Source organism: Marmota flaviventris, chromosome X (assembly GCF_047511675.1).
Source record: "Marmota flaviventris isolate mMarFla1 chromosome X, mMarFla1.hap1, whole genome shotgun sequence".
Taxonomy (NCBI): Eukaryota; Metazoa; Chordata; class Mammalia; order Rodentia; family Sciuridae; genus Marmota; species Marmota flaviventris.
In genome coordinates, this window is record NC_092518.1 from 57,229,587 (window position 1) to 57,244,979 (window position 15,393).

The 15,393-nt window shown below is 36.5% G+C and overlaps 1 protein-coding gene across 1 annotated transcript in view; it reads right to left on the reverse strand.

Annotated features, from left to right (window-relative positions):
• The window catches only part of Kif4a (kinesin family member 4A), a 141,420-nt gene that overhangs the window by 78,013 nt on the left and 48,014 nt on the right, over positions 1–15,393 (reverse strand). The window contains exons 8-13 of the mRNA XM_027935812.2: positions 14,822–14,938; positions 14,022–14,197; positions 10,277–10,338; positions 6,361–6,493; positions 4,353–4,411; positions 4,133–4,238 (exon numbers count right to left, since the gene is read on the reverse strand). Of these exons, the coding sequence (XP_027791613.1) occupies positions 4,133–4,238; positions 4,353–4,411; positions 6,361–6,493; positions 10,277–10,338; positions 14,022–14,197; positions 14,822–14,938 (653 nt within the window). The remainder of the gene's footprint in view (positions 1–4,132; positions 4,239–4,352; positions 4,412–6,360; positions 6,494–10,276; positions 10,339–14,021; positions 14,198–14,821; positions 14,939–15,393) is intronic.

Consider the following 15,393-nt stretch of genomic DNA (forward strand, 5'->3'; position numbering starts at 1 on the left):
TTGTTTAAGTGATTTTGGAAAGCTGTGCAAGGAAAGTATTATTGCCAGGAAGTCACATGATTAAGGAGGTCATAGGTGAAAAAGCTATTGGTTTAAGAGCAAAGAATTTAGGGTTAGCACATGAAGTCACTATACCAGCCCTGTGAAATATTACATAGTATTAAAACTTGAATCTCAGTCCCTTTCAGGCAAGGAATGAAGAGGCCCTAAATAAGTGCTGTTTTTAACACTTCCTTTATTCTGCTCTGAAATCCCCAATGAGGCTCGAAGAGAATTCAGAAGAATTTTCAGTGTTTCACATTGTTTCTCATCATGATTTATCTTACCTGAAGTTCTCTAAGTATAGGGCACACTGAATCCTTCCCTTCTTAAAAAAGCAGCACATGGATTTGTTAGTTAATGGTTACTCCTTTCCTCCCTTGCATGTTTCAATTTTCAGTATAAGGACTAGTTAGTTATAAGCCTATTCTAGATTAGGAGAACTTATAATTGTGGCTTTTGGAAACTTTTTCTAGTACCTTCTAGAGGGTTAGGATTAAAGTAGATGGATTAATATTTAAAGACGATGTGTTGCTACAGTGGGTATACCTTTGGCTTTTGGCCCACTGAAATTTCACAGTGTTAAGGTTTCAGCCCAGGGCTAGGACTGGGGTGTAGCTCATTAGCAGAGCACTTGCCTAGCATGTACAAAATCCTGGGTTCAAACACACACACACACACACACACACACACACGAAACCCCACCCCTTAGGGCTACGGTAACATGTTTTGCATGAACATGGAAAGATTCTGCTTTTATAATCCTAAAAGTAAATATATAACAATCAGATTTATTTCAATCTAAGGGCTCTTTTCTCTCCCACTCTCCTCATTGTAAGGTTTCAACTTAAAAAATCTCTTGTAAATAAAAGGTATAATTTGCTAAAGGAGATGATCAGGGGATTGAGGTTAGGGTACATCACGCTACATTAATCAGCAAAACTTTCAAAAATGAAGCTCATGCTTGTAGGCTGTGTGTAATACCATTACTGTGCATGCAAAATGCTTTTTATGGAACTGGTCTTGGAGGAGGGTGTATAAACAAAATATAAAAAAATTGATTCTTTAGGAACTGAAAGGATTGTATGAATTTCTCACAGGTAACTGCAACAAGGAGGTTTGCTTGAATTATATCTTAAGGAAAGAAATGGTACAGTTTTGTGCTTCAAGCCCCAGGAGGAATATGCAGGAACAATGGTTGCCTTCATAACTTGAAAAGGGGGTGTTCACCCACCACTTAAAATAAAAATAGTTTTAATCCAGAATGAAGGGCACAAGCACTTACATTTGAAACATTTTGCTTTCACTGTAGTGAGTCTTAATAAAAGCCACAGGATACACTGTTGTGTATTTCCAAAAAAATATGTAGCTGGGAGGGTCTCTCAACAATAGACGTGGAGAACTCTTATTCAAGAGTCCAGCAGGAGCCTTGGATAAAAGGGTTTACTCTGCCTAACTGTGACAGGGGATAGAAACCAGGAACTTTATCAGCTTGTGGCAATCTTTAGCACCCTCCTACTGCATGTGCCAAGTGCATTTTAGTGGCAGACAGCAATTCTATAAAGTTCCTCTGAGCCAGCCACCACTAACAACTTCCCCTACAGGAACACCAGGCACCAGTTATATTGCCAGATCCTCAGTGAGGATGCTTTGTCTTCTTTTATTAATTTGGTTCCACAGGTTTCCTTCATCTTTCCCATGCAATTCATAGCCTTGGAAATGAGGTAGTATGAAATCCTGAGATTGGCATGGTGGCCGTGAACAATAGTACCCTGGGTCATTGTTTTCTGAGCTTCTAAATTTAGACTATAGTAGGCTTCTATACCCTAGATTATCTGAATTCTAAGGTAGCTCACACAAGGTTTTCATATATCAGAAGTTTCTGCAATACTTAGGAAGAATTATATGTTTGGGGGTATAGCTCAGAAGTAGAACACTTGCCTAGCATGTACAAGGCCCTGAGTTTAATCCAAGCACTACAAAATAAAAAGGAATTATAGTTGGTGACATTTATCTTTGTGATAGCCATTTTCTAGCATGCAATCTATCCTTCAGTTACATTGAAGTTGTTAACATTTTCTAAACTTTCATACTTCTTTGCTTTTGCATATACCTTTTCCTCTGTATAGATTATCCTTTCTTCTTTGTCTGCGTGGCAAGCTCTTATTCATTTTTAGGACCCATTTCTTCTGTGATATCTTTCTGAATTTTCTAGACTAAGTTAATCACTCCTTCCTTGGTGCTGTCACTATACTTTGCTCATACTGCTAATGTAAAGGGATTAAAACAGATAGGAGAGAGGGTTCCCAGTTTTCCTTGTCTTCAACCATCACCACCTCACCCCTTTTTTCTGTCATTGTTCCCATCTGTAAACTTTAACCAACTTACAAACTACAAGGCTTGCAAAAACAACTCTTAAAAATAACATGATAGCTATCAGAATGGGATTGCACCAATATGTTCTGGAGGAAGAAGAATGAAAACTGGAACAACCTCTAACCAAAAGTTTCACAGCAATTAACAACAAAAACTGCTACCTGAGCCAAACCACAAGAACACACCCTCCTTTCTTCTTTTCACCCTATAAAACTCTAATCTGCCTTAACATGGAGAGTTATTTGGAATCCAGGTGCTCCCTGAGTTTATCAGCTGAATAATGCCTTTAACTCCAATTTGAGTCACTTAAAATTATTTCCTTTTGACAGTAAACATCATTTAGCAAGGTTACATAGCTAGTAAGTGGCAGAATTGGCTTCAAACCAGAGTGTTTCTGGCTCGGGAGTCCAAGTACTCAATTACCCTTCTCTGTTTGTTGGATAAATGAACTGTCATTTTGGACTGATGGTGACAGTTTTATACAGCACTACTTATTCTAAAACACTGCCAAATAGTTTTGGGGGAGTTTAATTTTAAGTTTTAAATTTCTTAGAATTTGTCAACATAATCTTTTTCCTTGACCATATTATATGATATTTTTAAAAAATATTTGCCATTTGGGAGTGTATGTGCTGGAAATTGTACCTAGGGGTTCTCCACCACTGAGATACATCCCCAGCCCTCTTTATTTTTACTTTGAGGCTGGGTCTCACTAAGTTGCTGAGGCTGGCCTTGAACTTGTGATCCTCCTGCCTCAGCCTTCCAAGTTGCTGGAATTATAGGAGTGCATCACCATTCCTTGCTTCATTTATTCTTTAAGTCTATGTGTGGGTGATTTTGTGATATTCCATTGACAATTCTGAGACAATGCTGGGCAAGACTAGGATTGAAAGACAACTATTCAGTAAAATACAAATCTATTCCCAAGAAGACCCAGGAGTTACTGCCAAGCATTTACATATACATTACTGCTTCAGAATAACAAATAGGAGAATGTAGATGGAATAAATCTAATCATAACCTGTAAACATAGTGTAATATGGTATGATTTTAATTTAAAAATAAATATACCAATCTGGGTGTAGTGGTGTATTCCCATCATCACAGTGACTTGGAAGGCTGAGACAGGAGGATCTCAAATTAGAGGTCAGCCTCAGCAACTTAGTAAGGCCCTAAGCAACTTAGTGTGACCCTGCCTCCAAATAAAAAATAAAAATAAAAAGGACTGGGAATGGAGCTCAGTGGTAAAGTACCCCTAGGTTCAATCCTAAGTACAAAAAAAAATTAAGGTGGTGGGATTGTAAAAAATTTTCTTTTGGAGAAAACAAGAAATAATTACCCCCCACACAACTATTATAGCAGCTCTAAAATTGAATAAAAAGGGAATTTATGGCAGAATGATCATTTAAATTTATTATTGGTTATAAGAGAGAGCTATGACTGCTACTCTTGCTACCTAGGCAATTTTGCACACTATGTTGTTGCTTGTGGAATTTGATTAGATTATGAAAATATTAATGTGCCATTACTAAGTGACCTATGAATGTTATATTTTAACAAACTCAACGTTCAGATCATATTACATGATCTATGATCTCTGTCCTCCAGCCGCTCATAATCTAGTTGTTTCAGCAAAAGGCCAGAGAGTTAGAAATACTCATATGCCTCAAGAGAAACAAAAGAAAGTGATATGCCTATTTACTGTTACTTGGCTTACCGATAGCTGGGTAATCACTTGTTGGAGATTACGAATTATCTCTACATTTTCTTTTAATTCCTGGTCTTCCAAAGTCTCCACTAGCTTTTGAAGATCCAGTTTGCAGCTGAAAATTCAAGCAAAAGAACCCAAGGGTTAATCATACTGTGAAGGCCAGAAGATTCATGATTAGACAGGAAGTTGGGATAGGGCACTAACAAATATCTGGTAGGAAACTTACGCTGCATGTTGCCTGAGCTCCTCTAGCTTGGCGTTCATTTTTTCATTCGCTTGCTCTGTCTGCAACAAAGACCCAGGAGATGATCAGTGGCAGTGCCTGACAGCTTCACCTAATTATGCTCTTTCTCCTATTCCTGTGGATAAAAACCTAGGTAGAAAGGCTGTCTCCTTTCTGTCTAGAGGATTTAGTGGCCTTTGGTTATTTGTTGAGAAGTGTGTTTTTTAACAGAGTCATGGGAAATTAGCCCTAAAGTCAAAATAAGCTACTAAAAATACCATTCAAGCAGCTGGGTTTTATGCTTGCCATGAGGCTCAGACTATGGGGTGGAGTGTGAAGCCTTAATTCCATAGAGAACTTTGCAACTGGAGGAAAAAGCAACACTTCCTGGCATCTTAATCCCTGCTGTTCGTAAAAAAAAAAAAATAAAAAAATAACTTTAAACTGCCTCCTACACTGCACCTCCTCAGCACCAGGGCATTTAAAACATAAAAGGGCCTCACACTAAATCTGAGCTTGTATTTTTTAAAAGTTATACTACCTGATATGGTACGTTAGTTTTAGCAGAGAAAGCAAGAGAAAGGGTAAGGCACAAGAATGCTGTTAGTGAAAAAAGAAAGAGCAGAAGGCAGCTATGTTTGGGGTAGGATGATTGATATTTTCAGTTTTATTTCAATCACAGAATCTGTCACATGCTGGAAGCTGCAACAGATTTGGGAAGGATAGTTTATATAGGACAAAAATGTTGTGTTTGTTGGGAATATTAAACAATAAGCCTACCAGGAAGCCATTGTAACAACCTTATAAAGGTCAGATGGTTATGTGGCTAGAATAACAAGTTCTGTCTGTTTCGTCAGCCACACTCACACACATGTAAAACACGGCTTCTAGAGTTTCTGCAAAAGCATAAAATGTGGCACTGGAGAAATAATATTATATATAAAAAATCTCTCAGATTCCACTTTCACCTTTCTGTTAGTAATGGACAGTACAACTAAACATAGGATTTAGCCTCTTTTAAAGAAAACTTTAGGTAGCTTACTTTTCCTTGACTAGTGAACACAATGGATGCATGAAGGCATATCGGCCAGGTTCGATTACAATTTGATGGAAATTCAATTTCACTTCTGACAATAGTTGTGCAATCAAAGTCTGAGTTTTACTTGAACTAGTAGAAAAATGTTAGTGATAGAGCCAACACACACTGATCTAGAAGGTTACCATCACCGGTAGTAGGATCACAATTGGTGTAATCATTCACATAGTGATCGACTACCATATTTTACCATGACAGCTATTTAGGATGGAATTTGAAATGTGACAATATTAGGGGAACGGAAATAGAGAAGAATGAAAGTCTTAGTGAAGGAAAAGTAACTTGGTACATGTTGAATATCCCTTATCCAAAATACTTGGGACCAGGAGCGTTTCAGATTTCAATTTTTTGTTGGATTTGGGAATATTTGCATACATGATAAGATATCTTTGGAATGGGAACCAAGGTTAAACAAAATTCATTTATCTTTCATATACATCTTATACATGGCCTGGAGGTAATTTCATACAATATTAGTACACATATATTCTGACTGTGACTAGTCACATGAGGTCAGCTGTGGAATTTTCCACTGTGGTGTCATGCCAGTGCTCAAAGAGTTTTGGATTTGGGAGCATTTTGGATTTCAAATTGTCAGATTAGGTATGCTCAACCTGTATTATGAATAAAGATTAGGCAGAATTTAAGGTAACTAAGGGACATAGTTCTTTCTGGTATTTTCAAAATGGGATTCATGTAGATTCTTTGTGGTGGATATATAAGTATTTACTGTTCAAGTCTAACTATTCTATATGTTTAATTAAAAGCTCATGGCACAGGGGATCCTAGCAGAATATGGAAATATATATATACATTTCCTCCCACATAACTTTTCTCTCATAATGAGAAGCATGTTAAATATTTTTGGAAACAGTGAATGTCCAGAGTACTGTTATTTTAGTCTTTGGGGCTCACCAAAATGATCCTCTCCAACATTTGGGCTGTCTGACCAGCTGCCTCACTCAAACCACGACTTAATTTTTCATTCTCATCAGTCAGGGACTGATTCTTCTCCATCAGGGATTGTAGATTCTCTGATGGTTCCACACTAAAACAAAGAAAGTAACATTGTAGACAATAACTGAATGATAGCACCACTATCTAAGGTGGATAAAAATATAACTTATAGCCTTTTGGCAGGGGGTTAGGTTAAAATCACCTTTAAAAAGTCTAAGAAAAGTGTATCCAAACACTATTCTGTCCTTCCAGTCAGGTAGTATAAGAAACATACCCCTGAAGTACTTTAATGATTTGGAGAAAGGTAATAATTCAGAGCCAGATATGGTTATAACCTTTACTTTGGTTCTTGATTTGGGATCTTTCCATTTGTATTGTGTACTGAAGTGAAAGCTAATTGTAGCTAATATGTTTTCTCCCTCCTCTTCCCACCCTTAATCTCTCACTAAGGATGAAAGAAGGTAGGGGCTGGGGATGTAGCTCAGTGGTGGAACACTTGCCTAGCATGCAGGAAACCCTGGGTTCCATCCACAGCAAGGGTGGTGGTGTGTGGGGGGGATTACGGAAGTAGGGAAGGAAGAAGGTATAGAGGAGATAGAAGTGACATTGCTCAGGGGTCAAAATTTAATCTGACCAACATAAGTTGATTATTTACTTACTGTAAAATTTAGAAGAGTAGAATTTATGGAGTCAGAAATATAAAATGATTACCACTGGCTACTAGAACCACATTTCACAATTCTTTATAAGTGTTCTCTTCTAAATGCTTGCTTTCCTTGAAATTGAGTGTCCTGTTTATTTGCTTATCAATTTCAACTTGCTTAGAGTGAGTGGTGGGAATAATAGTAACCATTTCAAATATGAGCAGAAGGAACAGAAATAGCTTATAGGAATATATACATTCATATAAGAACTTTTAGAACTTATTTTCTATCAGTTCTAGACTAATGAAGTAGACCAAGAAGAAGCATAGTCTTTTTTAAAAATCCATTTGGATGAAGTATTCAAAAGACTGGAAAACTGAACTGGTAAAAAGAAGATCAGAAGAAATATGAAGATTTGATCTGAAGACTAAAGGGGAAAATGAATAGTTGTCAAGGCTATGATAAAAAGAAAAAGGGACAGGGAGCAGCTGTTCTCAATCTTAATAAAGGACAGAAAAAGATTTCAGGAATAGAGTAGATGCCCTCTCACCCAACTCAAGACCTCCATTAATTCTTATAGAAGATCTCAGCCTGCCATGTATCAAAAAGTTAACAGCAAGGCTACCCAATAAGGTCTCATATCACACTGTTAAGAATTCACAAACACTCTTATGAAGGAAAGTTCAATTAAATTGTGTATTATAAAAATAAATTATTTGTAAATTTAATGTTGTTTTAGATTGTCATTTCCTTATTCTTATTAAACTGAAAACTTTCATGACATTCATGTAAGTTGATGAGATTCAAAGTAATGATATTTCTTTTTCTTTCTTTCTTTTTTTTTAGTACTGGAGATTGAACTCAGGGGCACTCAACCAGTGAGTCACATTCCCAGCCTTATTTTGTATTTTATTTAGAGACAGGGTCTCACTGAGTTGCTTAGTGCCTTGCTTTTGCTGAAGCTGGCTTTGAACTTGCAATCCTCCTGCTCAGCCTCCTGAGCTGCTGAGATTACAGGTGTGTGCCACTGCGCCCAGCTTCAACGTAATGATACTTTTAACTCAATAGGTTTTCCCCCTAAAACATTTCTCTAAATGGGGAAATCATATTAAAGTCAACTATTGATTTTTTAAAGAAACTTTTAGTTCCTTTGAACACACCAGGTGACTCAGGCTTATTCTCAAGTTTTAAATTTTTCAACAAGGTGATTTTGTTTATAATTTCTGGTTGATCTTTCTGTGGGGAAAGTGAAGTCTAAAATCTTCTGTGATTCTGCTGATGTCATTAATCAGATTTTATTTATTAATTCAGTCACTAATCACATTTTATTTATTAATTAATTTGTTGATGAACATTGGGATATTGGGATGATACTGCTTTTTTTTTTTACTATTGTGAATAATAGTGCTGCTACGAACATGGTTGTGAAAATATTTCTTTGAGATCTTGCTTTCAATATTTTTTTAAAGAGAGAGAGAGAGAGAGAGAGAGAGAGAGAGAGAGAGAGAATTTTTTTAATATTTATTTTTTAGTTTTCTGTGGGCACAACATCTTTATTTTATTTTTTATGTGGTGCTTAGGATCGAACCCAGTGCCCTGCACATGCCAGGCGAGCGCACTACCGCTTGAGCTACATCCCCAGCCCCTTTCAATACTTTTGAATATATAGAAGTAGGATTGCTTGGTCATATGATAGGTCTATTTTTAATTTTTTGGAAATTTCTATATCCTGTTTTCCATAGTGGAGATGTCATTTTACAATCCCACAACAGCATACAAGGGTCCAAACTTTTCCATGTTCTAGCGTCCTTGCCAACATTGATCATTTTCTATTAAAACACACACACACACATACACACACACACACACACAATTTATTTATTCAGGATTTTAATTTCCATTTTCTTTTCTAAGTGTATCTTTTTGTATAACTCTAAACTCTTAGATCCATTTTAATGATTTTCATACCCAAAATATAAATAACTAAAACTAATTAAGATGTAGGGCCAAAAATAAAGATGTAGGGACAACCCAAAATGGAATATAAATATCAACTATGGAAAATAGTACCCTGCTAGGAGCTGGGATTGTGGCTCAGTGGTAGAGCGCTTGCCTAGCATGTGTGAGGCCCTGGGTTCGATCCTCAGCACCACTAAATAAATAAATAAATAAAATGAAATAAAGATATTGTGGGGAAAAAAATAAAAAAATAGTACCCTGCTAAATGCAAAAAAAAATAGTGCATAAATGTTGACTTCTAGTTCATAAAAGTGTATCTCACAAGGATATGGGCTAGCATTGTGAAACACCATTATATGTACACTAGAATTGAACATAAATAAATTGCAGATAATAAGACTGTATTTCTCATTGTTAGAGAATTTATAAATGCGAAGACCAAAATGAATCCTGTAGTGTTGGAAAGGAACCAGAACTATATTATCATTGTTTTTAATACATATACAGATAGATAGATATCTGTATAGATATTTGTATAGATACAAAAACATAGATGAGTATATATGTGTGGGTTATTACATGTGCAGATATTTCTGAGTTCTACCTGCTAAGAAAGCCTAGAAGTGAAGACACCCCAGTAATAATGAACACAACCAGTGCTACCACCCATATCTTAGTTTCTAATCACCATTTTCCAATAAAAGAAACCAGGCTTCTTGGAAATTCAGAAGATTCCAGAACTGGGGTAAGAAAAATGCAGTTTGGAACATCTTGTGGAAATGTTCAAAAAATTGAGTACTTGAAAAAGAACACAAAAAGCTAACTGAAGTTGCTCTGAATGAATAAAGCAGGAATGATTTGAATAAAACAAATGCTAGTATTGGAGGTTAACCTATAGAACAAAATAAATATTCATGTATCTGTGGATATAACTAAGTAGACAAAAAATACATTGGGGAGAAGAGACAGCTCTTCTTAGAGTAGCATTCAAGTTCACAAATTTCTGAGACCAAAACCATACTTTTTCTATTACACCAGGCTGCTTCAAAGATAACTAGCTAAGCCCAAAGTAGTCAGCAGGGTTGGTAAATTCCCTTCAGTGACGCCAAATGAATGCTACTAGAAACTTTAGGATAACAGAGGAAAACAACTATCAGGAGAAAGAGCCTCTGCTGTAACTCACATTTAAAATTAATTTATACCTAGAGTTCAACCCTAAACATCTCAATCGATCAATCAAACAATCAATCAGGTAATTTTAGGACACTTACTTTATAGATCTAGGCAGGGTACCCCCATGGGCTTGTAGCAACAAGACCTGTAGTTGTTGTACCTGAGAGAAACAAAGAAAAATAATCAATCACCAATCCAAAACTACTAATTCCTTAGCAATGATATTACTACAAATAGCCAGACATGGTGGAACATGCCTGTAATCCCAGCAGCTCAGGAGGCTGAGGTAGGAGAATTTTGAGTTCAAAGCTAGACTCAGCAAAATTGAGGCACTAAGCAACTCAGTGAGACCCTGTCTTTAAATAAAATAAAAAATAGGGCTGGGAATGTGGCTTGGTGGTCGAGTGTCCCTGAGTTCAATTCCCGGTACAAAAAAAAAAAGAAAAGAAATTACTATAATTAGCATTTAGATAATTTTACTCAATGCCAATGAAATCTAAGGTAGAGCTTAGGTATTTATTCCAATCAGATTTTTGCCCACATATTAGTTCATTAAAGTAACTTGCTAAGGTCACCAATGACCTGAATGTCATTAGAGCTAATGGAACATTTTTCAGCCTTCATTTTACTCAATTGACTGTTCGGTAGCATTTGGCTTACCAGAATCATACTTTCCTGATTTCCACATAGTAGCCAGACCATCTTTTAAAAATGCAAATTACCAATGTTACCACCCAGCTTATAATCATTTTTGCACATGGTCCATGAGTTCTTGGTCATGTTTCTGCTTTCCCTTTAGGTTCATACTAGAATACTTTCCTTGCTTTCTATGTGCCAGTCACACTAGTATCCTTTCAGTTTCCCAAATGCACTATACTTCATCCTAACTTAGACCCTTTCAGCACTTGCTATGTGCCAGGTGTTGTTCAAAGTACTTTACATAGATTACTCACTTAACCCTCACAAATACCCTATAAAGTAGGGTATTGTTATTATTTCCAGTGCAGACAGGGAATCTGAGGGACAGACAACTTGCCTAAAGTATATAGCTAGTAAGCTATAAAGCCAGGATTTGAACCTGGGCTGTCTGGTGGGCAATATTCATGCTCTTTGCAATACTTTGCTCTCATGCTGGTTTTTCTCCTTCCATCTCTCTTCCTTCTTCTCTGCAATTTATTCATACATAATCCCTCTGATCTCAGCTCAAATGTTGCTACCTTAGAGAAGGCTCCCCAGACTGAATATTTAATAGAAGGCCCCGTTCAACACTCTCATAGCATAGAATCCCAGTTTATAATCACAAAATAGTATATGATTATGTGTTTAGTGTTTGTCTCTCATGTTAAGCAATAAGAAGGTAGAAACTGTGTTGATTTGCTCAATAATGTATCCCAGCATAGTGCCCAGCACATAATATTGTTCCATAAATACTTATTGTTGGAATGAATGAGCAAATAAGTGAATAAGAGGAAGAAGGGCCTTCTGGGCAATGGAATAAACATAAAAGAAAATAGGGGGACAGAGTGGTATTGTATAATTCAGATGATACTGTGGACAGATAAATTACTTATATTCTCTATTGTGACCCCTAGGGAGGAAGGAGATAAAGGAGAAGGAAAGGGAAGAAAAGAGATTGATTAAATAGTAATCACTAAGGGGGGAGGCCAGAGAGGGAGTGAATATTGGGCTAGCAAATGCTTGATTTCAAGTGAAAGCAGTACTATAATCTGGAAAGTGAGAAAATGTCACCCCCTTATACCTGCATCAATCTAATTCCTGCCTTCTTGTCTTCTCTAACAAGGCTACTGAGCTGTTGTACAACCAGTCATATACCACAAATTCATCTCATAGTTAACTCTCCTATTTCTTTTGAGAGTGACTTTAAGCCCTATTCTTTTTGTTTTAAAATTTTTTTAGTTGTAAATGGACACAATACCTTTATTTTATTTACTTATTTTTATGTGGTGCTGAGGATTGAACCCAGTGCCTCACAAATGCCAGGCAAGTGCTTTACCACTGACCCACAACCCTAGCCCTCAAGCCCCCTATTCTTATTTGACTGCTCAGTCTTAGAAGATGACCTTGTCTGTTCTCTGTTCTCAGTTTCTCCTATCTAGTTCTTTTACTTTTTTTTTTTTTCAGTACTGAAGATTTAACATCTAGGGATTGTACATGCTAAGCAAATGCTCTACCACTAAGTTACACCAACAGGCCCTCCCACTTTCAAAAAAGTTTGAGACAGGGTCTCACTATGTAGACCACGATGGCCTCGAACTTGCAATCCTCTTGCCTCCCAAATTGCTGGGATTAAAGGCATAAGCCACTGCACCCAGTTCTTTCTTTTACTTGTGCAATTTTCTCCCATAGTTTAAAAACAGACCTATATTCCTTGACCCTTGATTTCCAGCTAATGCCTTTTCTTACCATGTCTCTTTGAAATAACAGCCATCAGCTTCCTCCACTTCTTTTTAATTTTTTTTTAGTTGGTGATGGACCTTTATTTTATTTGTTTATATGCAGTACTGAGAATTAAACCCAGAGCCTCACACATGCTAGGCAAGCGCTCTACCACTGAGCCACAATCCCAGCCCATTCCTCCACTTCTTACCTACCATTCTGTACACTTATCCTGAATCAACCTACTCTTATTCCCCTGACCTTCCTCTAATAAAGGTAACCAATAGCTTCCTTATTGATAAGAATTAATGGACATTTAAAAATCCTTATCTTACACTTTATAAGTTTATACTTCTCATAATCCTCCTTGAAATGCTTGTCCCTTGGCTGTCATGACCCCACTGGTTTTCTTCCTGTCTACTGCTTTTTAATCTCTCTTGTTGTCTTCTCTTCTTCCTGTATTGTCTTCTCTTCTTCCTATATTTCTTAAGTGCTAATGTTCCCAAGATTTCTGGTTTGGGCCTTCTCTTCTTCATTTGCTCATTCAGCAATTATTTAGTGAGTGACTTTAATATGTCAAGTACTCTTTGATTTTATCCACTCCATAACTTCATATCATCTAATGCTATTGACTCTTGAACCTGTTTCTTCAGCTAAGACATCTCTACATCAAACCCATACAGCCAGCTATATTTGAATATTTCTACTTACAAGTCCTAGAAGCCATTCAACTTCAAAATTAACCAAACTGAACTCATAATTTCCAGTTCTCCTACCTGACCTTGTTTTTCCTCCTGTATTCCCTGACTCAATGATCGGCACTACCATTTATTCAGTTGGGAACCAATTTCAACTCTCCCCACTCACCCTAATTTTCCCACATCAAATGTTACCACTTAAGTTCTATATATTTTAGTTCCTTCTTGTTTTTCTCCTCCTAACTATCTCCTTCTCTTTATCTCTATTGCTACTGCCTTTAGTTCAGGCCGTAGGTCTTACCTGATTATTATAACAGCCAAATTTCTTTTCTTACTTCTAGCCATGTCCACCTCTAATCTACTTTCTCTATACTTGCTGAGATTATCTCCCTAAAACACACACATTTTATCATATCACCCTCTTATTTAAAACCCTTAAATGGCTCTAATACTTTCCAGCTGATTTCCAAATTATTGAACAGGTTATATAAGGAACTTCAGAATCTGGGCCTTGCCTACATCTCTTGTTTCATCTCTCACTGCTCACTTCTTTTTCAGTGAACTCTCCAATGCTACCTCCAATCTTAGAAGTGCAGCAAACATATTAATAGGATTTACTTGAAGAGGTCACCAAACTAACAATACTTAACAAACGTATCTAAAATTCTGACAGAGGAAAATATGACAAACAGAAGCTGTACCATTCTACTCACATAATTTTTCCCATAAAATTTTAATTCCCTTATACCTGTTGCTTAAGATGATTAAGTTCAGCTGTCTGGGGATCAATATTAATTACAGGTTTGTTCTTGATTTTTCTTGCTCTGTCAGCGTAGCGAAGGGTATTTAATGTTTCCTCTAGATTGGAGTCAGCAGGACTCACACAGGCTATCATAAGAGTGTGGCTATTACCTCCTAGAGAATCTGAAAAAAACACAATAAAGAATCATGGAAGGAAATGAAATCAAATAGGTAGGATGTAATCACAAGCTGTCCATTTGGGTTGGTGACAAAATTTTTAAGATATTTACAAATTTCTTATTTGTATTAATATAAAAACTCTTTAAGATTTCTAGTATGTAAAATGATACATATTTTAGAACACTATTGTATGTGTCTCTATTCTCAAGAGAAACTATTATTTCAGCAGTGAATCAGGTTAAAACAACTGTGGCCTGACCCATAGGAGCCTCACTATTGTGATTAAACATTCTTAGGATGCCCCCTCTAGGTAGATTTTAACTCTCCAGAGAATTCTGCATAGCAGCACTATTATATAAAGAAACATTAACCATGTTCATTTTCAGGTGCAAAGTACTAAGTACAATTGGCACTCTACAGACTTCTTGGCTCTCAAAGCCATATATGAAGACATTTTCCCATTATCTTGGAAACCTGACTGCCAACAGCTCTCTCTTCTATTTATCAATTAGACAGCTATGTATGTGTTAGCCCCAGTAGCTAGCTTTTTACCTGTCTCATCTTTGCTTGCTCAGCACTATCATTCTCAGTTACTCTTTCTTATTTTTAGAGGTACTTTGGGCTTACCTTGAAGAAGTCGAGTCAACTTGGAATCTCTGTAGGGCACAAAACCACCCTTTTTGTCATCGCCGAGAGCACTGATTACATTTCCCAAGCATAGGAGGCCTCTATTAATATTTATACCTAATAATAGCAAACAAAATTTAAATTGCTTGGTAAAGTATCTCAAATATACTTGCATTTCTTCTGAGAAATAAAAAAGAAATAAAGACCCCATAGAAATACTGTAATCAATCCTAAGGAATTTTCTTAATCCTGTTAACTTTTCTGAGTGTGCCTCTATGTAAAGTTCAAAGAACAAATGTCCAAATGTTGGATTTGCACAATTGAGTCCTTTGGCACTTCTTGCCCTTTCACTATGGAAACAAAGTAGACAGATAACTATCACTATGACAACAATCATCCATACAGTTATTTACTTCTTACATCCATTATCAAAATCCTTAAACTAATGCTGTGAAATTGGATGCACAGCTATTTTTTTTCTACAATTTTATTGTCATTGTTTTTACTATCTTTCTCCTTTTACAGATAAGGAAACTAGCTCAAAATTATATGGCTTGCCTGAGGTTAAACAG